General features: G+C 41.5%; 1 protein-coding gene across 4 annotated transcripts in view; it reads left to right on the forward strand.

Annotated features, from left to right (window-relative positions):
- CRIM1 (cysteine rich transmembrane BMP regulator 1) overlaps positions 1–25,481 on the forward strand; it is a 199,270-nt gene that overhangs the window by 160,387 nt on the left and 13,402 nt on the right. For 3 of the 4 annotated variants that reach the window (XM_009183986.4, XM_003908494.5, XM_009183984.4), the window contains 5 exons: positions 482–603; positions 1,743–1,952; positions 5,509–5,724; positions 10,242–10,463; positions 25,085–25,279. In XM_009183986.4, coding sequence (XP_009182250.1) covers positions 482–603; positions 1,743–1,952; positions 5,509–5,724; positions 10,242–10,463; positions 25,085–25,279 — 965 coding nt within the window. The remainder of the gene's footprint in view (positions 1–481; positions 604–1,742; positions 1,953–5,508; positions 5,725–10,241; positions 10,464–25,084; positions 25,280–25,481) is intronic. The other variant, XM_009183985.4, reaches the window with a different exon arrangement.

Here is a 25,481-nt window from a genome sequence, read left to right on the forward strand (position 1 = left end):
GGAAGGAGGGAGGGATAGATGGATGGATGGATCAGTACGTGGGTGGGGGGGTGGGTGGGTGTGTGGATGGATGGATGGATGGATGGATGGATGGATGGATGGATGGATGGATGGAGAAACAAATGAATAAACAGATAAACCAACAAAATCTCCTTCACTTTCCTATTCATGGAGTTTCACGTTCATCTTTTTACTGTGGTGTACCACTCTCCCTAATTAAATCAACAGTCATGTCATTGGGATTCTGAGAGCCACGTCCTAGAAGCGCACAAGTGCTTGGGCAACTCTCAGCCTTGGTCATGAGTGAGTGGTGGTCATGGCCACAGGGTGCTAATTACCCATACCCCAGGAGTCTTTGAGAGCAAAAGTCAAGTCATTCTGTTTAATAGCAATATCACTTTATTGACCCTTGGTCTGAGTGCTTGGGCATCATTTGAGACATTTTGATTTTCTGACCTCTGACAAAATTTTAATTACCCAGGAAGAATAAGCACGGCTGTGACATCTGCCGTTGTAAGAAATGTCCAGAGCTGTCATGCAGTAAGATCTGCCCCTTGGGTTTCCAGCAGGACAGTCACGGCTGTCTTATCTGCAAGTGCAGAGGTAAGTGTGTACACATGGCCCTTCCCCCTCAAAGCAGCCAGGGGCACCAAAACAAAGAACAGAAGGACACCCTGTAAATGAAATGGTTTCGGTGATTGCTGCCTATTCTGACACTCTGTGGGACTGTCCCACAGGACTCCATTTTCCTTTCATTTTTATGAAGTAAAAGCTTAGACTAGAATGTAAAGTAAGCATATGATGGACAAGCACATTGACTAAATTAATCACTTCCTAGCTCTTTTTACTCGTATCAGGAACTTTAGCCTAAAGCACAATTATCTCAACCTCTATAGAGCCTCTCTCTGTTCAGGAGTAAGATCCATAAAATTGCAACAGTAAATATCCCCATTTCAAAGTTCTAGAGGGTGGGTATAGCTCAAAAGTTAGCTCCTGTATTTCCAGATAACAGTTTTCCATGAGAATTTAACCTTTGGCTGAATAAGCACATGCCAGCCCACAGCTGTGAATAAGCACAGAGCCCAGGTATCCCTGCTGCTTGAGGCTTCTCCAGGGAGATTCCTGAAGCCACTGAGCATGCGCCCTGACCGCCGTTTCTGCCCTTACCCCAGCTCCACCCCTGCTGCCTGTCCTGTATGTTGTAGTTGTCAGCATGATCCACAGATTAAACTATAAAAGATTCCTAAACTTTGTTTTATGATTTTTCAAAACTGGACAGTTACCACCTTAATGGTGTTTCTAAGGGGTTGGAGTAAACAAAAATCTAGTCACTGTTTTAATTGTTCTGCTGAACAAACTCTGTTATTTGCAAGGGGCCCAGGATGTCCTCATTGGTTGAAGCTTCTAGAATGATTATTCTGAATACATTCAACATATGTGTAACATTTGTTATAAAATCAGTGCTTGTTTGTTGTATAAAATATGAGAAAGTAAAGTAGAAGAAATAAAAAATCAGCGATCATCCTACCAATTGGAGAGAAACTATTTGCAGGTTTTTTCCTCTTTTTTCAAAATTGAGAGCATATTGACTTAAATTCTTTTCATGAACATGTCCCATGTCACAAACTATCCTGTGTAGACATAATTGTTGGTGGCCAGGGTCCAGTCCATGTGCAGACTCCGCAGGCTGTTTCTCCTGTGCAGTAGCCACTTCTTTACCAGGCTGCCTTCTGTCTGTCCAGAGGTCTCTGCTTCAGCTGGGCCACCCATCCTGTCAGGCACTTGTCTCACCGTGGATGGTCATCATCATAAAAATGAGGAGAGCTGGCATGATGGGTGCCGGGAATGCTACTGTCTCAATGGACGGGAAATGTGTGCCCTGATCACCTGCCCGGTGCCTGCCTGTGGCAACCCCACCATTCACCCTGGACAGTGCTGCCCATCATGTGCAGGTAAAAGCTGGCTGCCATCTGTGTGCTCCATAAGCAAATGACTTCTGCCTTGCAGGGGCCTAGACACATTTGTAACTCTGGGGAGGTTGGAGGGGACGACCCCTGGAACACTTTTCAGCACTGCGTTGTTTTTGTCAACAACCACCACAGAATGGTCCGGGCACTATCAGTGAAGAACCAAAGACCAGAGAAAATTCTAACATTCTAGAAACAAGTCTCCTTTTTGAATGATTGACTCGGTTATATAAGGTCTTCGGATTACATTTTTGTAAAGGTTTGTGGGCTGATGTACTTACATTCCAGCTTTCCATTTTATTGATAGCATATTAAGTCTGAATGTCCTCATTAATTTGAGGGGATTGGTGCTAGTTTTATCCCATAAAACCTTATCACATATAAAGTAATGTTTGAGAGGGAGAAACTTATTGTAGTCTGTGGCTATTGTTATTTTATAAATTAGTGGACATGTGGCACTCTTGCCAAATGAAAAGATTTAGAGTTAACACACATCCAAAACCCTTAAAATCATAATCACGGTAATCAAGATAAGTTACTGGAAAGCCAGAACAGATTTGTAATTCAGGGAGGTCTGAATTATGATTGTCAATAACAGTAATTATAACCATAAACCTCATCTAGTACCTTTTATCCGAAGAGCTCAACACAGTCTTATGTCTATTATTTCCCTCTCTGTGCAGGCCACTTTGAGTTAGGGAAAACCACACTGAGGCCGTTTCTCATTTGGAAAACAGGCACAGAAAGATGGACTCTCTTACCCAGAGTAAAATAGTATGTCTGCCGAAAGGCCTGGGAAAAATGAAGTCTCTCAAATCTTGTATCAGATTTCTTTCAAAGTTAAGTCTACTGTCAGATTTTGGAGTATGATTGTTTTTCCTCTGGTCAGTCCTGGTCCTGTATCTCCCTGTGCATGAGTCCACCTGTGCAAAAGGTGTAGCTGGGAAACTGAGGCCTGGTCCTTTTGCAACAAGACTAGCCTGGGAGGGAAGTTGACCTTGTTCGCATAATGGTCGGGGAGTCAGGGAAAGGGACACTTAAGTCCCTTTCAGCTCTGAGATTCTGCACAGCTCAATAGCTACAGTATCAGAGTGACAGGCAGCTCCCATACCTTGTAGAAAACCAGATTACAATGCAGAAGAGATGACTCTCTTTATTTTGTTTTGCTTCCCTGTAGTTCAGTTAGAGGTATTCCATATCAGAACTCTTTCCTTTTTTCCTGTATTTTGCTAGTTAAATGTGAAAAACTTCTAGAGTCCCCTGCATAAGAAGGTAAATGAGGACTTTAATATGATAGAACTTTGTATTGACTCTTTGGGGAGGGAAAAGTCATGTGTTTGCATGGAGACCCCTGCTTTAATTATAGATGTGAATGCATAGAGGAGGGATTTGTACCTGGGTCTTCGCTAAACGTCCTCAATGAAGAATTCTAACAGCTAGACTGGTAGAAATGCAAAGACATTAAGAATAGATAATTGACCTAAGAACTGAAAATGAGTAGAACCAGAAAGATCTTTCTCTATTACAGTGTCGTGGAAAGTTCTTTACGTAAGCACACGTGAAGTTGTTGTTAATACCTTATTGTGGGTGTGTCAACATCTGGATATACGTGTATAAAAACACATTTATGTATATGGATGTGTAGAGGTAAATTTTTTTCACAAACCTTTAGCATGTTGCCATATAAGGCTCCTTCTGAGTAGAGACTCCAGAGCTGTTGCATTCACAGACTCCTACTTTAAAGAATATTTTTCTCCCCTCTTCATTCCAAGATCAGCTGTTTTTCTTCCTGGGATACAGGAGCATCTCCTGAACTCTTCTAATGAATATTTACTAAATGATATCGTCTCTGAGATTTTCTGTCTTCCATACTCTCTACCTTTGAGTTTATCTTTTGTCTCCATGTCTCTGGCCCCTCTTGTGTTTTGCCTTGAGGCACATCATGTGGCAAAAAGGTGAGCAAGAAAGCATACCTACAAACACACACATCAGATTTCCTCTGACCACTTCCGTACATGTCAGCATTTAACAAGGCAGTAATTGTCAGTCCTCTCTAAGCCCTTTTTGAAAGCAGTAAGGGAGGCTTTTGCTATATTCATGTGTTGATACTCTTTGGGACTTTTGTTTCTCTGTAAACCACAAATGCACATTTACCATATTGTTCAGCACAGTTTTCACTGTAATCAACTTCCTCTCTGTTGTTCTTATACTGGAAAGTTGGTTACAGTTGCTTGTGAATGTAAGCATGGATTGATGAATATCAGTTTTCTGTGATAGTCCCTGGGTCTAAGTTCCAGCCTTTTTAGTAATTCCCTTGAGACGAAGCTGTATTAGAACTTTTTACCCCCTTAACTGGAAATCAGCTCACATCACTTAATTTCATTAGTATTGTTGACTCTCATGCTAACCACCACTTTGAAAGTCATAGCCCCAATTCACTCTTAAGGAGATTTCAGCTCTGAGCATCTCTGCATATATGGACCCGTAATGGGGCGTGACTTCCACCGAGCTCCAAGCATGAGCTAGCCATGATGTCTCCAGACTATTTCTTGGCGGGATTCAACACTGTCAACACCTTCTGGAAGTGCTTGTTGTATTTGGATTACGTGACTATGGTTAATGTCTTCATACTTCTCATTTCCCCAGAAAAACTTCAGGGCAACTCCCAGCCCCTCTTCAGACATTTTCAACATTAAATTCCCTCTCTATCAGTGTCATCTCTCCAAGAGACCAAAACTACCTCTCCTCTGGGGCAGGAAATGATAGTTATCACCAGCCTTCCAGCATTTACCTCTCTTGATGATGATGTTGCCAAACACATGTTTAGTCTCAGGTGAGGGTTTTCAGACTTAATTCTACGGGAGCATTCCTGCTCAGTTTGCTGGCCGCTGGTTTAGATTGGGGTGTGGCCTGCTTGACAGCAGGATGTATTTCCAAGCATAAAAGTACTCAGGATCCCAGAAATAATAAAGCAGATAGGACATCGATCATTTGGTTTTATTTAATCTGGATACATATCCATGATCCAAACAACCATAGACTTGGGTTGCAGTTTCCCTTGTCTCTCCCTGAGCTCTCAGTTTCTGGATGCGTAAAATAAGGTGACTGTAAGGAATAAATGAAATAACACATGTAAAGTGCTTAGCATGGAAATAACTGAACCATAGCAAGTATTCCGTAAATGAGAGATCTGAATTCGAGACAATCCTGCACATTCACAAAAATGCCTGAAGAGGCCCCTGTTCTCATCTCTAGAGAGGAAGTCCCCTGCCTGTAATTTAATGATCTTATTGAATTCTCTTATTACTGTTGATGGACTCAAACCACTCGAACCTCACATCCTAATATTAGCTCTTTTGCCATTGTCTTCTGTTTCCATGCATGGAATATTTTCTTCACTATTCTCTTGTTAAGAATAGAGTGAGATGCTCTTCAGAGTTCATCTTTTTTATCCCTTAAAGCAAACAGCACCAGGCTTTCAAGAGTTGGAAAGATTGCAGATGAATAATGTCTTGTGTTCTGATTTTGTGTCATTCCCCAGATGACTTTGTGGTGCAGAAGCCAGAGCTCAGCACTCCCTCCATTTGCCACGCCCCTGGAGGAGAATACTTTGTGGAAGGAGAAACGTGGAACATTGACTCCTGTACTCAGTGCACCTGTCACAGCGGACGGGTGCTGTGTGAGACAGAGGTGTGCCCACCGCTGCTCTGCCAGAACCCCTCACGCACCCAGGATTCCTGCTGCCCCCAGTGTACAGGTAAGCAACGTCATGCCTCGTATATGCTTGGTGGGGAAGGATGCAGCTCTGGGTGTTGTCATTCTGTGGGACCCACAGGTCAGGGTGACCCCCATGTAGGAGTGTGCCAAACCGGGTATCGCATCAGGAACACCTATCAGCCTGCTTCCTGCATGTATTCTCTTTACCAGCCACCTATTTATGCAGTCAGTGTGCCTCATACCTAACTGTGAAACAAAAAAGGAGACTGTTTATCTTGCCATTTATTTCCTTAACCCTACATCTCAAACTCAAGGAATATACCTAAGTAGAGATAGTTCCACCGCACCAAATTAACCAAATGATTTTGTTAATGTGAAAAGTCATCTTTGTGTAACAAATGTGAAGAATAGTTATTGATAAATAATGTAAATAAAATTCTTTGAAAAATATAAGGGTGGTGAAGAGACCTTGATATATGCATAATGCCACACTCTCAAACTTGGGATGATTAGTAAGTTAATACCAAAAAGCATTAAGTAAGTAGCACTGCACATGTATAAGGAGTTCTATTATTTTCTACTTTTTATTTCTCAGATTATCTGACCTTAGCAGGTAAATGTATGGCCATGAAACTTATTAGAAGGAAATTTGTCAAGATGTTGATCAAAAGTTACTGGTTTTATATAACTTTAGTAGTACTTTTAATTAACAGTAGATGTGACTTTTTCAAAAGATATTTAAATATGAAATTACCAAGTTGACAGAACAACTAGTTTTCTTGTTGTTGCTTATTCTTCCCATATTTCAACTTAATAACCATTTACTTTCTAAACATATATTCATAGAGCATTTCTGCTCAGCAAAACATAAACCCTTGTATTTTATTACTTTTTTTACATTGGATTATCTGGTCAGCTTGCCAGAATCTGTTGTTCCATTATTATGTGCAGCATCATCAGTGTCTAAATTTTTTATAGGTATATGTTGATGGCATTTTTGGAATTGATAGATGAACTTATAGGGATAGCCACATTACTGGCTGTTGTCATCATGCATGGCAGCCCAAGTATTATCGTTTTAGTACAGAATTGTTAATCTGAGAAGCTTAATTAGCACTACATCTTTTCTAGTATAAGAAATAGTTCATATGTGTTACATTTTTAGGATATGCATGACCTATCATTTCTGACTATATTGTCATCACAATTTACTCAGATTCAAACCTTACTAATGTTTTTTGTTAATATATAGCAATGACTTTGGTATTTACATCCCCTTGGTAGAAACCCCTTAGAGTGGTCTTTTCCTTGGTGATAATGGATTTATATCCATTTAGCTATTGAATTTACAAATATTTATAGAATGCCTGAATTGAGCTATGGGGATTCCAAGGTTAACGAAAACAGACATGACTCCTGTCCTGGAGCAATCGCCAAAAAAAGAGCCAAGCAATCCAATATTCCACATTAAGTCAATAATGATAAAGTAAGAGGTGTGCCTTGAGAGGGAGGATTCAAGAACATAGGCAATCCGGGAAACTAAAGCAGCAAATACCCCTAGTGCTGTTTGTGTTAGGATCTGAGTGATGAACTTAGGGGTTGACTAAGGGAGTGGCACTGGGGGAGGAAATGCCTCCAGGACCACTGGCCCAAATTCATTGATGGGACACCTTACTGAACTCAGAGTTTCAACCCGTACAGAGAAGGAGAGCTACGTGGAGATGGAACCTCTGAGTATGCTAATGTGGGTGGCATGTGCAGAGGCCCAGGGGTTCTAGCCAAGCAAGGCGGTGGTATTCCTACATCCCTTTCCATCTTTCCAAAGAACAGGCAGCCCCTCACGTGCCTGGCTTTGACTTCTCATTCATTAACTTAGGCCTGGATTTTTTTCTTTACCTATAACTAATGGATGTTTCTGGACTTTCTCATTCACAGTTGTCTTGAGATACAAAAAAATAAAAAGCTTTAAAACTCAAATTATCAATTTCTTCCCATCACAGTAGTTCTCAACAGTGGCATTGATAAGCGGCATATTACACATATAGAAAAATACCATCTCTAATCTTAGGACACTTGCATTCTAAAATGGCCCAAAAGGCATAGCTCCACAGTGTGATAACAGCTTACGAAGGGTCGTATCCCTCATGCTGCTTCCATCTGTGGGATGCCCTGTCATTTCCTCTCTTCAGCTTTCCTTCTTCTCTGGCCTGGTTTAAAGCAAGGTCTGGTAAGGAAATGAGGAAAGACTGCACATCACTGCAAGTGAAGCTTATTTCACTAGCATACAAAAGGGAGAGAGTAAAATAGCACTTGTTTCTTTCCATAATGTTCAAAATTTTCTTTCCTTTATTTTTAGAGTTGGAAAAAAGCATGGCAGAGAAGGGAGAGGGAGGTAGAAAATAAAAAGAATAAAGGAACACCAGTGAAAACACTGGTAAAGATCAAATAAAGGAGTAAACATTTGGAAACAGAAGTGTAAAGAAGGGGGCCTAGAGCAGGAAAAATGAGAAAAGAGGCCCAAAGAAGGGAGATGCTATGGGTAAGATTCCAAAAAACAGTGTCGATCAGGGTTTGATCAGGAACCTCCTGCCTGGTGGAAGGAAACCTGCAGACTGCCTCAGCTCCAGCGCTCATGCCATCACTGCCAGCATATGCTGATGCCCTCTGGGTTCTTTCCAGGCCTCGGTGAGAGCCCTGCAGATTCCAGGCTATTCACTTCACTGTCATTCCATAGCTTCCTCACTGCTGTTCCTGCTTCCTCTTTTCAGTTTTTAGACACAAGGTTGGAAATGCTTGCATGAGCTAAGTTAACGTAAGTCACAAAAACCTCACGGAGATTTGCAAGGCCTATTGTGAACAAGAGGGTATTGTCCTTATTTCTAGCCAAAGCAGAAGTTAGCACTGGTCAGTCTCTGAGGAAGAAATTATCCCTAGACATAGGTAACCACAAAAAGGTCATTGAGAAAGTCATCCTGTCTTGCCATCTCTAACCTATGTGGATGGGATCTGTGGAATCATATCTGAAATTGGACCTGGAGTACATATGGAGCCATGGAACAAATGGCTGTTCTTCAACTTATGCCTGCTGCCTTTGGGACTAGTCATAGGAGATACGGTTACCCAGTTTAAAGGAGAGGGTATGGGCCGATCCCATTATGCTGGCTTCTCTGTCTTTCGGAGAAGGTCCACAATGAAGTAACTGCCTTGGTCCTCAAAAAGGCCCTTCTGGTCACATCCTACTTACTGGCTGTAGGGTATATTCATGAGGTGGATAGAAGGAAAAAGTGACACGTAGAGCTTCTGGATCATGTGCTAACTACATGTCTCAGTTGTTTCTGGTTCTTGGCTAAAAATAAGAGTTCATGAAGTTGGTTCTGGGAAGAACAGACAACTCTTTCGATTGTGGACGCATTGAGAAAATGTGGCCCTCTTAGAGGTTTGCTAGGTAGGGCTGTCGTGGCTGTGTCTAGACTCTTGAGTGGTGAAGTTGATTGGAAGTGCTCTCTTATCAGTGGGATTATGACATTTCTAAACTAGAAACCACACCCACTTACATTTTCCTTTCTGATATCTCAGTCATATTGCTGCCTGAAGTTAGTTTTCATTGATTTTAGTGGAAACCAATGCCCAAAGTGATATCTGGATTTTCTGGTGACATTTTCTGTTGCAAGTTGTAAATAGATCTGGGGACTTTCAGGTCTCAGTCTTTAAATAGCAAAGAAACAGATGATTTGCACATGATTTCTCTGTGGTTGCATCCTTATGAGTGATTGAGATTTCTTATCTTTCAGCCATTAATGTGAATTCCTGAGCATTGGAATGTTGCACATAGGTGGGTTTTGGTAGTCTGGTACAGTGAAAATTTGTCTGAATATTGATTGGTCAAAACTGCATGTGGCCGCAAGTAAGAAAAAACCCAGCTACAAATTTTAAGTAAATAGAGGTTTATTTTACATATATGACAAGACATTTGGAGGCAGATGTTTATCAGCATTGATTCAGTGCCTCATTGGGGTCAAGGCCTTTCTCTTCTGATAGGGGTGTCACAGCCGTGATCAACACACTCCTATCAAGGCAGGAAGAATGTGGAAGGATGATGGCAGAACATATCTACCCTTCTTTGAAGAAAGTGAAAGCTTTCCCTGAAATCCCCTTGTTAGCCATTACGTCCCATTAGCTACAGCTAGATGATGGGGCCACCCCCATTTCAAGGGAGCCTAGGAAAGCAGGGAACAGGATTGTCCCATTTACTTACATGCATTGTAATCGAAGTCCTGGGACTACCCCAAAGAAAACCAGGATTGCATTAAGCTAATGAAGAAAGAGTGGATGTTGTGTAAGCAACTAACAGAATAACTGTGACACTTCTTTTTTGATCTTTGTTATTTTTAAAAATTGAAGACCCTTCCTGAATCAGCCTTTCTGATTTGTTACTGTGTCGTTTATTCAAGGAGGCACCCAAAGCCATCATGACTGGGTGTGCTGTGAAACACACTATGTTGCATAGTTGCTGGCCAACAGCAGCATCTTTGCTGACCTATATGTTCATTTTTCCAGATCAACCTTTTCGGCCTTCCTTATCCCGGAATAACAGCGTACCTAATTACTGCAAAAATGATGAAGGGGATATATTCCTGGCAGCTGAGTCCTGGAAGCCTGACGTTTGTACCAGCTGCATTTGCATCGATAGCGTAATTAGCTGTTTCTCTGAGTCCTGCCCTTCCGTATCCTGCGAAAGACCTGTCTTGAGAAAAGGCCAGTGTTGTCCCTACTGCATAGGTAAGACCAAGAAAAAAACATCTTTCAACTGTTTTTTTTTCCTGCTTGACATGTCACACAGACTCAGTGTAGCAACACTGAGCAGAAGAGAGGTATGGAAGATGTACTCCCAAGAGGAGGTGCCTTAAGAATAAAGAAATGAGGCCAGGCGCGGTGGCTCACGCCTGTTATCCCAGCACTTTGGGAGGCCAAGGTGGGTGGATCACTTGAGGTCAGGAGTTCAAGACTAGCCTGGCCAAAATGGTGAGGCCCCATCTCTACCAAAAATACAACAATTAGCTGGGTGTGGTGGCACACACCTGTAATCCCAGCTACTCCAGAGGCTGAGGCAGGAGAATCACTTGAACACGGGAGGCGGAGGTTACAGTGAGCCAAGATTGCACCACTGCACTCCAGCCTGGGTGACAGAGCAAGACTCCATCTCAAAAAAAAAAAAAAAGAAGAAGAAGAAGAATAAAGAAATGTTCTCTGAGAATGTCATAACGTTATAGCACTGTCGTGTTCTATCGGGCTCCTTTGCCAGTTCAGGGTTTTCAATTTCAGAACTCTTTCTCCAGCCTATTTTTTACAGTGTTTTGTTTTTTTTATTTTGTTTTGTTTTTTTATAGACAGAGTCTCACTCTGTCACCCAGGCTGGAGTGCAGTGGCTCAATCTCAGCTGGCTGCAACCTCCGCCTCCTGGGTTCAAGCAATTCTCCTGCCTCAGCCTCCCTAGTAGCTGGGATTACAGGTGCCTGCCACCTCGCCTAGCTAATTTTTGTATTTTAGTAGAGATGAGGACAGTGGTGTTTTTTCCCAGATAGAAACACCATGTCTCATATTAGAGTCCACTTAGTTTATAAAGCTTGCTGCTGCCTTGAGATCAACTAAATATGACATATTAATTTAATCTCCCCGTTGTTCCTGTCTTCTGGCACTTAATGGATTCTGTTTCAGCCACGTGGTTGTCCCTGTCAATGGCTAGGCACGCAGAGTGAGGCCTGAGTAACTCTAGAGCCCTCTCCTTCTTGTGACCCATGGTGGTGATGCATCTTTGTGAGCAGAGAATCTATGTATATTAGCACCTAACATTTGGGCCAAAACTAGTCCTATGGACATAAGCCAGATGCTGTTCTGAGGCCCAAAAGGTGAGACAGCTGGCAGTTCTATCAAGGACAGCCCCTGTTCCCTAGGCTTTCACTTTCTTTTAATGCTTTTGTATCCAGTAAAGCTCAAAGTCAAATGAAAGACGGTGACATGTTTCAATCAGATAGTGAACCTATAATCAGAGTAGCAAATGAAAAATTTTACAGTCTGTACTAATCACACATATTGTACATTTATTGTTGGCGATTTTGCATGTTTTCTAAACACAAGTCATTGCATATATCTGGAGTGATAGATGGGGAATAAAGGAGATCTGGCTACAGAGTTTTGTGGCATTTCCCATAGATAAGCTGAGGAATGGTGGCCGTAACTCAAGCTCATGAGGACATCTCCCTGTCCTTGTCTTGGAACCTCTGGCCACTAGACAGGGCCGCTCTGAGTCTTTTACTCTGCTTGTTGGTATATGAGATGGAAATAGCTGTTCTTAGGAATTTTACACAGATTTTCTTACTGTAATGGTCAAAGAGTAATAGAAGTTCTGTTTTAAAAGCTAGATGGCCAAAGAGTAATAAAAGTGTCTGTTTTAAAAGCTAGACCCTCTTTTAATAGTTACCATCCATATAATTTATTCTTCAAACCATGGTGCTTTTGAGAGTGAAAAGGGGGCTGTTAATAATTCTGATGGGACAATAGTCATAGATCAGGAGTGTCCCAAGCAAACTGGATATGTTTGTGGTAGCCCTGCATTTTAACACCAGCTTCTCTGTGCTGCCCGTAAGCTTTCTAGCTTCTAAGTAGAGCCAAAAATGTATCAAGGCATATATCCAATTTAGTGCTACTTACTTTTCAAAGAGCTGATCAAAATTCATGCAACAAAATGGCACTACATTTGGTGAGATCTAAATGAAAGCTACAACTAGGCTACTATTTAAGGCTGGGTAAGGGGGAAATATAGCCAATATCCCCATAGTTATATATCTAAACTTTTTTCTTTTAGCTTTTTAAGTTCAGAGGTACAAGTGCAGTAAAACTTCCATACTAAAGGAAATGGTTCACAAGTCAATCAGGGATACTTGTGTCATACTTGGGAAACCAGGGACCTGGAGGTCTGAGAATTCCATGTTACCTTCAGAGGAAAAACCTAACAGCAGATCTCTCACGTGTTGAAAATTCTCAGATTGTTTTGTGTAAATTTATTGTTGTGTTTTGCTACTTAATTGGTAAATTCGTAATTAGTAAATTATTCAACTAGTAAATTTGTTTTCATATGATAGATAATCATCTCTCACAAAACCAATATAAATTCAAATGTATGAAGAGAAAATTCAAAATTATGAATAGAAACTTTCAAATCATAATATTCTTTAGTCTTTTTTTATTTTTTATTTTTTGCCTTCCTACTTTCTATTCCAATTCCTGCATCATTTAGATTATACATTCTTCATTGGTGTAGGAAAAAAAGGACCAGTTTGGCTCAAATTTGTGATTTTGATTTTAAGTTGGAGTGCAGCACTTTTGCTAAATTGTAGTTCATATGAGCTCATAGTGGTATAGTGGACATTGTGATTCTGATCTATCTATCTCCACAACTCCCCTCCCCCTCCCAAACTGATGCATGTGTAATTTTATCATACCTATGACTTACCTTCAGGGGACCATGTTGGGGAGACTTAACGTTTAATGAACTATAACCGTGTGCCTTATTCACTCGTTCATCTTAATAATTTATATGTGGTGTTGTGTTATTGAAATAGTCATTAAGCTCTCTTCTGTCTGCATCATATTTACTTTACAAGTAGCCTTGTTAGATAGGCGTTCATCCTTTCTCTTCTATCCCTGCTATGTCTAAACCTACGAAGTCAAGTTCACGACTATGATATAGGGATTTCCTGTCTGACTCTCCAGTTTGCATTTGGGCTTGTTCTCTTATCAACTAAGAGGTCCTGACTTCCAGGACCTCTATATAAGGGTCCCTATATAAGGGTGCCAAGCCTGGCCAGCACAAGCCACCCAAAGGCAGTTGCCAGCTGTGTTTCATTGGCAGAGCCTTTATCACCATCCAGAGATCACTGAGCAAAGGAAAAACATGTAAACATGGTCAGGCGGCGTGTCTTAAAGCACCCAGTTGTTTGTCCAGTGGGCACCAAAGACCAGTGCTTGCGTTGTTTCCTGTTTTAGGCTTTCTCAGTTTTAACCCAGATAATCATCTATTCTTAGGATCTTGTGTATCTCGCTGTTAGAATGTACAGACTATCTCACCCCAGCCTACAGTGCTGACCTCACCTTGGCTGTAAGGCTCTTCTGTGGATGAATGTTCTCCCTAATGAGTCAAATACAGATCTCTAAAAACCTCAAACTCACAATTAAGGGACCTCTTTTATTAGTGAGCAAAAAAAAAGTTTGCATGTGAAGTATCCTTTGTTCCTACTGTAAGAAAAATGAAAAGTGGTGATTCTACCAAAAGTAGTTTTCTGACTACAAGTATTTGTGTTCCTTTTGTTAAATTATCAACTCACTAATGTGCAATGATAATGCTTCTCTTTTGATGTGTGAAGGCCTCATATTATGTGTGCTAATTTAATAGGATATGTAATATAGACATAATTAATAGGATTGATGATTAATTCTGAAAAGTGAACAGCTTTGTCTAGTTTCTTATAATACCCATCATTAGGGAATTCATTCTTCTGCTAGAAAGAAACTAAGTAGTAATTACCCATTCATTTTAATGGAACATCTTCTGATTCCCTAATTGTTTTGTACTTTGGCTTTCTATGTAAATACATTCAAACTTAGATTTTATTCTCATAAGCTGACTATAATGAAGGCTTAAAGGATGAAGAACAAGAATCAAAAGTTGACAAGTATGAATCAGGTGGAGATAAAAGGTCTGAGGGAATTCTAATGGGTGAAAAGACATTTGATATGTGGTTCCTTGTAAACAGCAGATGCCTCTGTTAGGACATGCTTAGCCATGCAAGAGTGTACTGGTTTCTTTTTTTTTTTTTTTTTTTTTTTTTTTTTTTGAGACGGAGTCTCGCTCTGTTGCCCAGGCTGGAGTGCATGGCCGGATCTCAGTTCACTGCAAGCTCTGCCTCCCGGGTTCACGCCATTCTCCTGCCTCAGCCTCCCGAGTAGCTGGGACTACAGGCGCCTGCCTCCTCGCCCGGCTAGTTTTTTGTATTTTTTAGTAGAGACGGGGTTTCACCGTGTAGGCCAGGATGGTCTCGATCTCCTGACCTTGTGATCCACCCGTCTTGGCCTCCCAAAGTGCTGGGATTACAGACTTGAGCCTCCGCGCCCGGCGAGTGTACTGGTTTCTAAAGCATCCCGTGGCCATTTCACTGATTACATGTTATATGCCTTTCTCAAACCTTGCTAGAGCAAAAATTATTTCAGTGCTTCAATGAAGTCTTTATTTCATGACTTCAAGGAGGATAGCAGACAAGTACATTAGCAGCCCTTACACCACACCACTCATGTGCCTGTGGGAATATTCATATCCCCATATGAGCCCTGACCACATCACCCTTGCTCTGATGTTCATGTTGGTGATGCTTCTGCCCATACTGAGTACCAGACTCTGGCAGCTTCTGGAGGGGGAGCCATGAGTCTTTCAGTAGAACCTCCCTGTGTCCAGGGGTCAGTCATTCCTGGTCAGATATTACAAAGAAAGAGTACGACTTTGATGATAAAGTCTAGCTTAAGTTAATTTCCAGGATTTTCAGGCCCACTTCACTGCTGCATCATACCTGTTGGCTTTGGAAATCAAGATGCTCAGGTATGTCCCCCAATTAGCCCACTCTAGGTGATCAGGACTGATGTTGAATAAATAGCTCGTGTGTTGGCCAAGTCTTAAGTGTTAGTAGGTAGAACATTGTTTTGAAAATTATGACTTGGCAAGTATTTGTTTGTAACTGTATTATTTTAGAAGATATTTCAAGGTCAGATTTTTAAAGTCATTTGTTGGCTAGAAATTATTAGAAATTATTGAGTCAGTGTATCTTTCTCACTTCAGAAATTTGGGATGATAGTTTGTGTGTGTTATATATAATATAAATATATATTTACTTATTTGTACATTATATAAAATAAATACAAGTATATATGTGGCTCATAACTTCCATGTGAACTAAGTTGAAATGTTCTGATTACATGCCTTCTAATCATCTAGTATCATTGAAGTGTTTTTAAGTGTCATATATCTTTAAGGATCTGTGAAAATGAGTTCTATTATAGGTAGATGGTACACGAAAAATTTCTAACAGGTTGTATTAATACCTCTGTATGATTAGAAGTTGTCTATTCTTATATTTATGTATTTACTAATATTTGAAGTGGGACTTTCACATGGAGCTGGCCTAGCTTGTGTTGTACCTGTATTTCTTCTCAATTGGCTGTAATACTGTCACTGTATAGTACTCTTCTCCATAGTGATCTTCAACTAGCAAATGATTAAATAATCTTTAACCTTAGTAGGGAAATGTCTATACCTTATATCAAGTCAATCTATTATACATTATTCCTTTTGCTTAGATTCTGTTTGTTTAAACGTAACTCTGCTAAACTGGTATCGTAAGAGATATATAGCATCTCTTTGGAACATCTGTTGATCATTGTGTATTTAATTCAGCCCAAGAGTCAAATATAGTAAATATTTAATTCAGGCATCTTTAAGCTATACAACCCATGAAACTTAATGTTATGCATTTTGAAACCATAATGATACAATACTGCCCACCTTCATTGGAACATTTTTCACTGCTGCTTCTCCAATGTATTTTCTTAAAATTAAAAGCTTCTGCACATTGGAAAGAGAACTTCCCTTGGAACCAGAGCATTATAATCACAGCTCTGTCACATTCTAGCTTTATGTCTTGGTGATCTGATGTAACCCTAGTTCAGTTTCCTCATCTGTAAGATGGCAGTAATAATATTGTCCTGTGCCTCACAAAAGTGCCAAGAAAATTAAATGACATAACGTCCATGTGCAAAAATACTTTATAAACAGTAAACACAATTTAAGTGTAGATAGATTCAGTAGAATTGCTGCTCTTGTAACACAGATTGCAGCTGATCTGAGTAACGTTATCAAATCAATTCTAGTATCTCACTGTTAAATGTAGCAGCTGGCTTTCTACAAGAGAAATGCCTGGATATAACATCTCAGTGATGAGCTTTTGAAGGCCAAGAATATCTTAGATAATGCTTCGGCAGTGTACCTCATCCTGCCTACTCTCATCTTAAAAAGCCCATGCCCCTTTGGTCACTCCATTGCAACCCAGGTAGAAACAGTGTGCTTTCTGTAGCTCAGCTGTGTTGTGACAGTGCCTTGCCCACAAACCGCACTGTTCTTTCATACCTCTAGACATTATCAGAAGTGAGAAAATAGGGCTCATTTATTTTTGTTTATGTTGAGAGGCTAGTCCCATTTGAAGAGTCTGAACTTACTGTGCATGATCCACTGTGATTCCTGGGAACAGAGTACGTGGCATTGATCATCAGGGCACACCCTCATAGGGAGGAGACGTATACCTCTTGCACATTCTTCAGAGCCGTCAGTTGCCGTGGCCCTACACGGAGGCCCAGGTTGTCACAGTTAGTGCTAAAAAGATTGAAACGAAAGATGAGAGGTGTGATTTAAAAGAAGGGGAAACAGGATGATTGTCTGTGTATTGTTTAGAGAGTGTAAGAATGAAAACATTCTGGTTGTCGTGCACCACGCTAACTTTGGAACTGGTCTAAAGTTATCACAACAAAAATAAGCAATGTTTGATTTCGGTTTGTTTGGGTCTCACCCTATGCCCTGGGAAGCAACTGATCTTGCTTCTTCCGCAAGCAGCTTCCTCTTCTCACTTCGGTATCCTTTCCAGGCCTCCGGCTGTGTAAACAGAAATTCAAGTTGTTCTGGTTAACTTAGGGAAAACCCCTAAGCCGCGTAGTCTTGAGGTGTGCTCCAGCCCCACATTCTGAATTTAAAGAGCTCTGCTACACGGAAGGGAGGCTGCACTGCTATTTCCAGAGAGATCCAACAGCTTCTGCCTTTCTCTTGTTTCGGTCCAGGAGGCCAAACCTGATTTTGTACCCTGTAGTGGTCAAGGATATGGGGGAAGACCCCTATCACAGAGGGCCCACCCTCTGGAGGCTGCTGGCAGAGTCTTCTTAACAGGGCTTGGACTGTGACCAGATAAAACATCTTTTGTAGGTGCAGAAACTGGCCAGTCTGGAAGGTCCAATGGCTTCTACGTTAAGGTTTTCTTAACAAGATGGTATACCCCAACTTTTACGTAGATTGCTTCTTTTAAGCCCTAAAAGAAGTTGTATTTCTTCCTCCGTATTTGGGCCACCTTGATCTTTAGTTGTTTCTGCCTGCCTTTTAACATGACATTTTTACATATCCAAAATGATACCTGTGAATAATGTCCAGGTACCTGTAGACGCATCTTGGACTGTAGGCCCTACCATGACATGAGACCACATTTAAAGTTGAAAATAAAATGTTTCCTTCAACTACTATCCATGAACTGCTTAATCAACCCATAACAAATGCTAACACAAGGGGTGGTAAGCCCTATTACTGAAAAATTGTGTCCTCTTTGCATGCACTGGTTCTCAGCCAAAAGTGACTGTGTTTACTAATTTGGTGAGATTTCTTTTTGTAGAACTAGGACTTAGAAGCCTGAGCAATCACCTCTTTCTTTCTAGTATGTTGAAGAAATCTGATAGGCTCTTTTAACCTTTATAAATACACTTGCACTTCCTATCCTAAGAAATAAATGAAATAAAATAAAACAAAAATGGAATTCTAAGAAAAGCCTTAAAGCTGTGGCCAAATCTGCTTTCACAGCAGTTAAGGTTGAGGCAGTATGGAGAGGTAGGAGTCAGCTGACATGACAGCATTTACGTAATTTTTTTTTTAAACAAAGATGGATTAAGATCAGATTTTTTTATTGGAAGCTAAAAGTTATAAAGTAAATACTCAAAGATTTAATTAAATCAGTAAGCATGTGTTGCATTTTTAACCAGAATTCTTTAATCATTTCCTGACAGAATTACTATGTATTAGATCTCTGCCTCATTGAAATTGTCTAGGCACCCTGCATCTGTTTTTAGCAAGACTTCAGTTGAGTTCCATCTTTTCATTCTTGTACAGTCTGTAAAGGCCTGGTGAGTCAACGTATTGAAAATCAGTCATCATCTTCTGTCTAGGAGTTCTTAGTGGCCTGTACATTATTTTCTCAGATTCCTGCATCATTACAATTTTCATGTGTTTTAAGTCTCTTCTTTATGCTTTTTAAAAAAACAAGTGAAGCCAGTTTCTCAAACAGGAGGTGTTCACATTCCATTTATTCTCCAAGTGTGGAGTTGGTGCCCAGCATGTGACTGACAATACAGAAGTGAAAAGCACATGACAAGCCAGGGATTTCAGTGTCTTGTTAGAAAGTGAAATGGAAGTGGTATTTTATTCCTTTGTGGCTTAGAGAGGGCTGTAATGCATTGTTACAGGTATAAACTAACATTTTAGAAGTACTTCCCCTATTCTTGCCCAGGTCAGCTATGTCATTGGTAGTACGTGGCTGCCTTTTCTGCCACTCCCTTTTCTAAATCTTATGTTACCCATAGTATACATGGCCCCCTTTGTATGCCTGCCTAAATGACTTCACTAAAGTTTTCTGTAAATCCCTCAAACCTCAAACTTAAGAACCCAAACTGAAATCTCTTAGCAGGACCAGCTGTCTGTGCGTCTTTTCCAGACACTGGGCTCATCCATTTGGATATGGACTCCCACAAAGCTGACAAGACCCTGTGGGTGCAGGAGCATCTCCTGAGGACCAAGGCTTTGAATGCCTTGTTCACGTCGGCATCCCCAACACTTAGGGTGACACTCAGAGGGTCTTCATCTCAATGTGTGGAAAGAACAAATGCCCCCGTTATAGTCCTGTGTTGGCTTGTTTTGCAGTGAGACTTATTCTGAGATTAAGAGCTGCATTTAGCTTCTTGGCCACCAGGATCCCAGAGTAAATTACTTTTCAGGACTCTAAATAGTACGCAGGAGATTTGAAAGAACTGATGCAATTTCTAAAGCAGCCTGACTTCCTCCCAGGAAGTTACTCCCACACCAAGACTCTGACTTCATGACCACCAGATTTAGAAATTGAAGTATCTATGTAAGAAGTTGCCTCCTAGGCAGAAATCAAGAAATCCAGCTATAACATAGAGTCCATTTTGGTTTTTATATCCTTCCACAGAGGAAAGAGGGGGAGGGGGAAGAATCTGGAGATGCTTTTTTTTTTTTTTTCCTTCTTCCAGAGGCTCATGTATATCCCACATCATGGTCAGTTTCAGAGTAAGGGCTGTGCCTCCACCTTGGTGACTCCTGGAACACTAAATTGGATCTTTGCAGAGGAAGAAAATAACATAGTTCTAGATTTTCCATAGCTGTTCATTAGTTTTATGGCATAATTAAAATAGCTCAAGAGTAAAACAAAGTCCAGCTTTAACAGCCTGTTAAGGCTTCTTTTCTTATCTTGAATAGAGGTAAGATAATGAAGTTTTAAACAGTTGAAGAAGTTAACTGGAAAGGAATTAACATTTCAAGGCCATGCCGCTTCTTCCTCCCCTTGTGATACCAACCAGAATTGAGGGAAAATAGGCAGCGGGGAACCCACACTGAATTTTCCAGACTCTACCGCTGAAAGACATTGCATATTTTTATTGTAATCATATGTGATGGAAGATAATGTTGCTCATATTTGAGTCCCAAAAGAAAAGATGTTTGTCTGGGCATCCCATGAGGTAAGCAACCCCATGAAAGACCCGCTGCAGCCAGCGAAGGGCTCCAGGTCCCTGACATAGTTGATGGCAGAAGTAAATCTTTATTCTCTTATAGTGACTTTGTTTCTGAAAGAGGCCAAAAGTCATTTCAAGCTGAATCTGACATATAAGATAGAGGCCAGAGCTGAGGAAAATAAGTAGCAAAGCTGATCTAAACCAAGGTGTGACTGTGAAATAGTAACCATCTTCTTTGCACGTTTCATAATGGGCCCTGGATGCCATGGCAAGAGGAAAATTCCAAAGCTGTGTGCAGCAGCGGCAGTACCATTGGAACACGTTTACAGCCTACCAGGGCTCCTTAGAAGGGGGTCATGTTTATTTGGATATATAACCCCTGATTTGTTTGTTTTAAAAATAAACTTTATTATGTTAGTGTCGTACCTCATGTTTTCCTTGGAACATTCTCCTCTAATCCTCTTTGAGAGAGTGGGAGGGAGAGATTGTGAGGGGAGAGAGAAGTGTTCAACAGCGATTTCCTAAGGAGGACCAGGAATCCTGAATTACCTAAATAACCCACTTCATTATCTCCATTTCTTGATGGCACTTGGTATCTTTGAAGACAAAGATCAATTCGAGTCCCCGTTTTCAAGAGTCAGTGAGCAGTAACAGCTTGTTTGTGTGGCACTGATTGATCCTTGTCCGGGCAGGTGGCCTTTCCATGGGTTATCCAGCTTGGCACCTGACAGACAGAAGTGCTGGTGGACTGTGGAGCCAGACCCGCTGTGGCTCCCCTCCTCGCCCTGCTGCTTCCTAGCTGTGCATCTTGGACAAGTGACTTAATCTTGTGCCTCATTTTTCTGTGGAATTGAAACAATACCCTGTCCCACTGGGCAATGGAGATCAAATGGCATTGACATAGGTAACATGCTTAGCACAGGGCCTGGCACGTAGTGGGCATTCAGTAAGTGGAAGTTACGATTGTTATTAGGTATCAAAGAACAAAACTTAATTGTCAGAATAAGCAAACCAGTTGGAGTAATAAATGTAGCCTTTAGAGTTAAATGGCACAACCCTGATAGCCAAACATAAACTGTTTTGGTTATTTTTAGTTGGATGTTCCCAGTCTTTTATTTCTACATCCCTCTTCAGGCTGAGTGCTTAAAATACATTTATATGTAGTCTCAATTAGATTATGCTGTTTCCCCCAAAAGACTACAGTGACTCTTAATTTAATTTATAGAACCTTGAATTGCATGGAATAGCCACCACGTCTCGCTTTAAACCTGGTAGCTTCCAAAACTTCCCTATGGCGTTTTCGCAAATGGGTCTCTGCGTTTCATTGAAGGAGACAGTGTATCTAGGAAAAGAAATGAGGATACTGAGCAAGGTGTGGTGGCTCGTGCCTGTAATTTCAGCACTTTGGGAGACTAAGGCAGGTAGATGGCTTGCGGCCAGGAGTTCAAGACCAGCCTGGGCAACACAGTGAGACTCCATCTCCACAAAAAAAAAAAAAAAAAAAAAAAAAAAAACCCTAAAAATTATCCAGGCATAGTGGTGCATACCAGTAGTCCTAACTACTCAGGAGGCTAAAGCAGGAGGATCACTTGAGCCCAGAAGTTCAAAGAGCTATGATTGCACCACTACACTCCAGCCTGGGCAACAGAGTGAGACCCTGTCTCTTGAGAAAAAGAAAAAAGTTACTGGTTTTCCCATTGCCTCCAAGGCATTCAGAGTGATTGTTCTTTCTCATATATCATTTTATAAATATTCTTTTAGACAGTGATCTCATACAGTTACTGAATGAGTATTTACATAAACTCTGTATTATGCTGTAGCTCAGCATTTGATCTTTGATATTTCTTCTGTGGTTTTGATACATCAATTGAAATTATTCTACATAGGTCAGTATCATTCGGAAAACACCACACGTCATGGCCAGGTGCTTTAGGTCCAGGCTCAGTCTAAGTTCTTCCCATCATTATTCTCATGTGTGTGGGGGGGAGAGGAAGGGAAGGAAGGAAAGAAGGAACAAAGGAGAGAGGGAAGGAAGGGGCGAGGGGGAAGGAAGGAAGACAGGAGGGAAGGGAGGGAGGGAGGGAGGGTGAAAAGGAGAGAAGGAAGGATGGAGAGAGGGAGGGTGAAAAGGAGAGAAGAAAGGATGGAGGGAGAAGGAAGGAATGTAGATAGGTGAGGGAGGGGGAAGAAGAGAGGGGAAAGGAAGGAGGGAGGGGAAAGGAGGGAAGAAGGAAGGAGGGGGAAGGAAGGAAGGAGGGAGCGGGAAGGAAGGGAGAAACGGGGAAAGGAGATGAGGGTGGGGAAGGAAGGAGAAAAGTAAGGAAGGATGGAGGGGAAAGGAAGGAGGAACAAGGAAGGAAAGAAGGAGAAAAGGAAGGAGGGAGGGAGGAGGAGGGAATGAAGGAGGGAGGGAAGAAGAAGGGAGGGAGAAGGGAAGGAGGGAGGGAGGGAGGAAGGGAGGAAGGAAGGAAAATAGTAATAATAGTAATATAGACAGTATAGACCACTGCTTGACCTTAAGTCAGAAGAGTTATGGACAAGATGGGATGAGAAGTTTCACCTCCCGTCTGATTTCTTTGTACAGTAATACTGTTACTCAAATTTTATTCAGTGATACTGCATTGTATGGACCAAGGTTCATATAAAATACAATGAGTGATACTGCTTAATGAAACATTGCTTCCTTTCATAAAGAATTCTCAGCAAAATAGACTCTAAATTTGATGGCCAAAACTAATGTCCTCAATGCCATGTGTTGGCTGGAGGTCAGAGTACTACTTAAATTAGGCTCATTGGATGATTTTGTTCAGCCAATTTGACATGTGCATTTTGGATACCTTAGTGAAGTTGCCTCCTTTAAGGATTCCATATTATCAAGAACTTCTGTCATGAGTTTCTTTTGAAAGTCTCCAAATGAGTTTTTAGCCCAATAATTAGTGTGCCAGAAGATTTCTGTGCAGCCTCTACAAACATCGGGAAGTGCATTTTTTAATAGACTGAAAAATGGATTTCTAATTACAACTAGAACTTTCCATGATTACTTGACTTAATGTCCCTTGTTGAACTGTAGCCAGCAGTAATGAGAAAAATGATAGAAGTTGTTGAGACCATAAGAGATGAGGCACTTAACACTCAATCTCAGTTTCTTCCTTGGGCTTGCTTCTAACACTCGCCAGTGGATTGAGATTTGTATCTATGGAGTAAAAATTTTACAATATTAGGCCATTATTAGTGCCATTTATAAAGGTGCATATGCTTGAGTAGAGATGGCCTAAAGTATGTGGGGGGATGTGAGTAGGTATATACAAATACTACACTATTTTGTATAAGGGACTTGGGACATGAGTGTCTTTGGATTTTGGTATCCATGGGGGTCCTAGAACCAGTCTCCCAAAGGTACCAAGGGACAATTGTAATTGGTAAGAAGAAAACATAGAGACCACAGATCTGTGAGCATTTCTCTCTGTGACCTTCCTCTAGAAAAGCTCAGTCTGAAGCACAGACTGTGTCTTCAGAGAGAGCCACTTCCAGCTGCCTTAGAGCACTCGCTGCAAAGCTTGGGGCTGCTCAGAGAAAATGGCTCCTGATGCCATTATGGGCTTCTCATCGTGCCCTGAGATGTGCTGGGTTCTGTTTCTTGTGTCTATTCAATGAACTCTGACCCTTCAAGAGCTTCCCAGATGCTTTCCAGGAAGAACCCTGGGCCCTGGCGACGACTGCCTTCATAAGGAACTTTCCTTCTAGATGCCTTTGTAGTTTTTCTTGCTTAAGTGACAAATGGTGAGTGGCGCTGCTTTTAGAATCTGAACATAAAATGTCCCTGGATCAGTAGGTGTCATCTAGTTATCAGTCTCGCGCTCACACCCCCGCCACCGGGTTTCGATTTGCCCCATCTCTGCTTTGCTGCTGGATCTGCTGGTTCTTGGGGCCTCACTCTGAACCACATTCTTGTGTGCTAGAGGGAAATTTCTGCGTGTGAAATGTGGCCACTAGGGAGTCAGTAAGTTCAGGTACACCAGAAAAAGGCGGTGAGTCCCAGAGAAAGGAACCTTCAAGGAGAAGGTTGGAAGAGGGAGGAAATGAGTGTGACAAGCAACAATGGGAAGAAGGAGCAGAATATTTGAACTGCAAATCCCTGTATATACTGTATAGACAAATAGCTCTTTTTTTTCCTCAAAAACCACAGTTTTCTGGGGGGAAAAAACGGATTGCAATGAAATGAAGCTGTTTTTAAAGTAGAAATGCCCTTGTAGATGAGAGAAATCTACGCGGCATCCCTGGAAAATGAAGGAAGTGGTTATCTCGGTGCCAGCTCCCACTCAGGGGTTGCAGAGGAAACCTGCTAGTTCCCTGTGATGTTGCCATTATCACTCCTTACCATTCCCCTGTATTGTTTACAAAACAGGAACTTCTTGAATCCATCTCTGTAAATAAACTCAGCTGGACTTTTTATCAGTCTCTTTATCTCTTTCTAGATGACAGTCTAAGGACACTTATCTAACGGGTACCATTCCCTGCCAGTTGTTGTAGTGACCACCTTGTGCTGGCCTCAGTGGCCACAAGATGAGAGCCCTGAGGGTCCTCCTAAGAAAATGAAAGACTAGGGAAACAAAAGTTTCACCGAATTCCAGAAATCCTAAGGCATACTGTGATTATACAAAGCTATTCCCTTGATCTCTCACGTGTAATAAGATCGTGTGCATTGTCACATCAGCGACTCCACCATGTGCTGTTCTTTTCACTAGAAGACACAATTCCAAAGAAGGTGGTGTGCCACTTCAGTGGGAAGGCCTATGCCGACGAGGAGCGGTGGGACCTTGACAGCTGCACCCACTGCTACTGCCTGCAGGGCCAGACCCTCTGCTCGACCGTCAGCTGCCCCCCTCTGCCCTGTGTTGAGCCCATCAACGTGGAAGGAAGTTGCTGCCCAATGTGTCCAGGTATCTAAGCCACCATCCTTCCATTTGTCAAGCTGTAATGTTGACTTAAGATGAAATCAAAGCAGAGCTCGACCTGCTCCCTCTTTAGTTAGTTCACATGGCCCAAGTAGCGTGTCAGGCCCAGTTAGCACCTCCCACCCAAAGACCCTATGGGTAACTTGGAAAACCACGACCATCCAGATGAGGGGCAGATTTTGGTTCC

The sequence above is a fragment of the Papio anubis genome, chromosome 14, assembly GCF_008728515.1.
Source record: "Papio anubis isolate 15944 chromosome 14, Panubis1.0, whole genome shotgun sequence".
In the NCBI taxonomy this organism is placed as follows: Eukaryota; Metazoa; Chordata; class Mammalia; order Primates; family Cercopithecidae; genus Papio; species Papio anubis.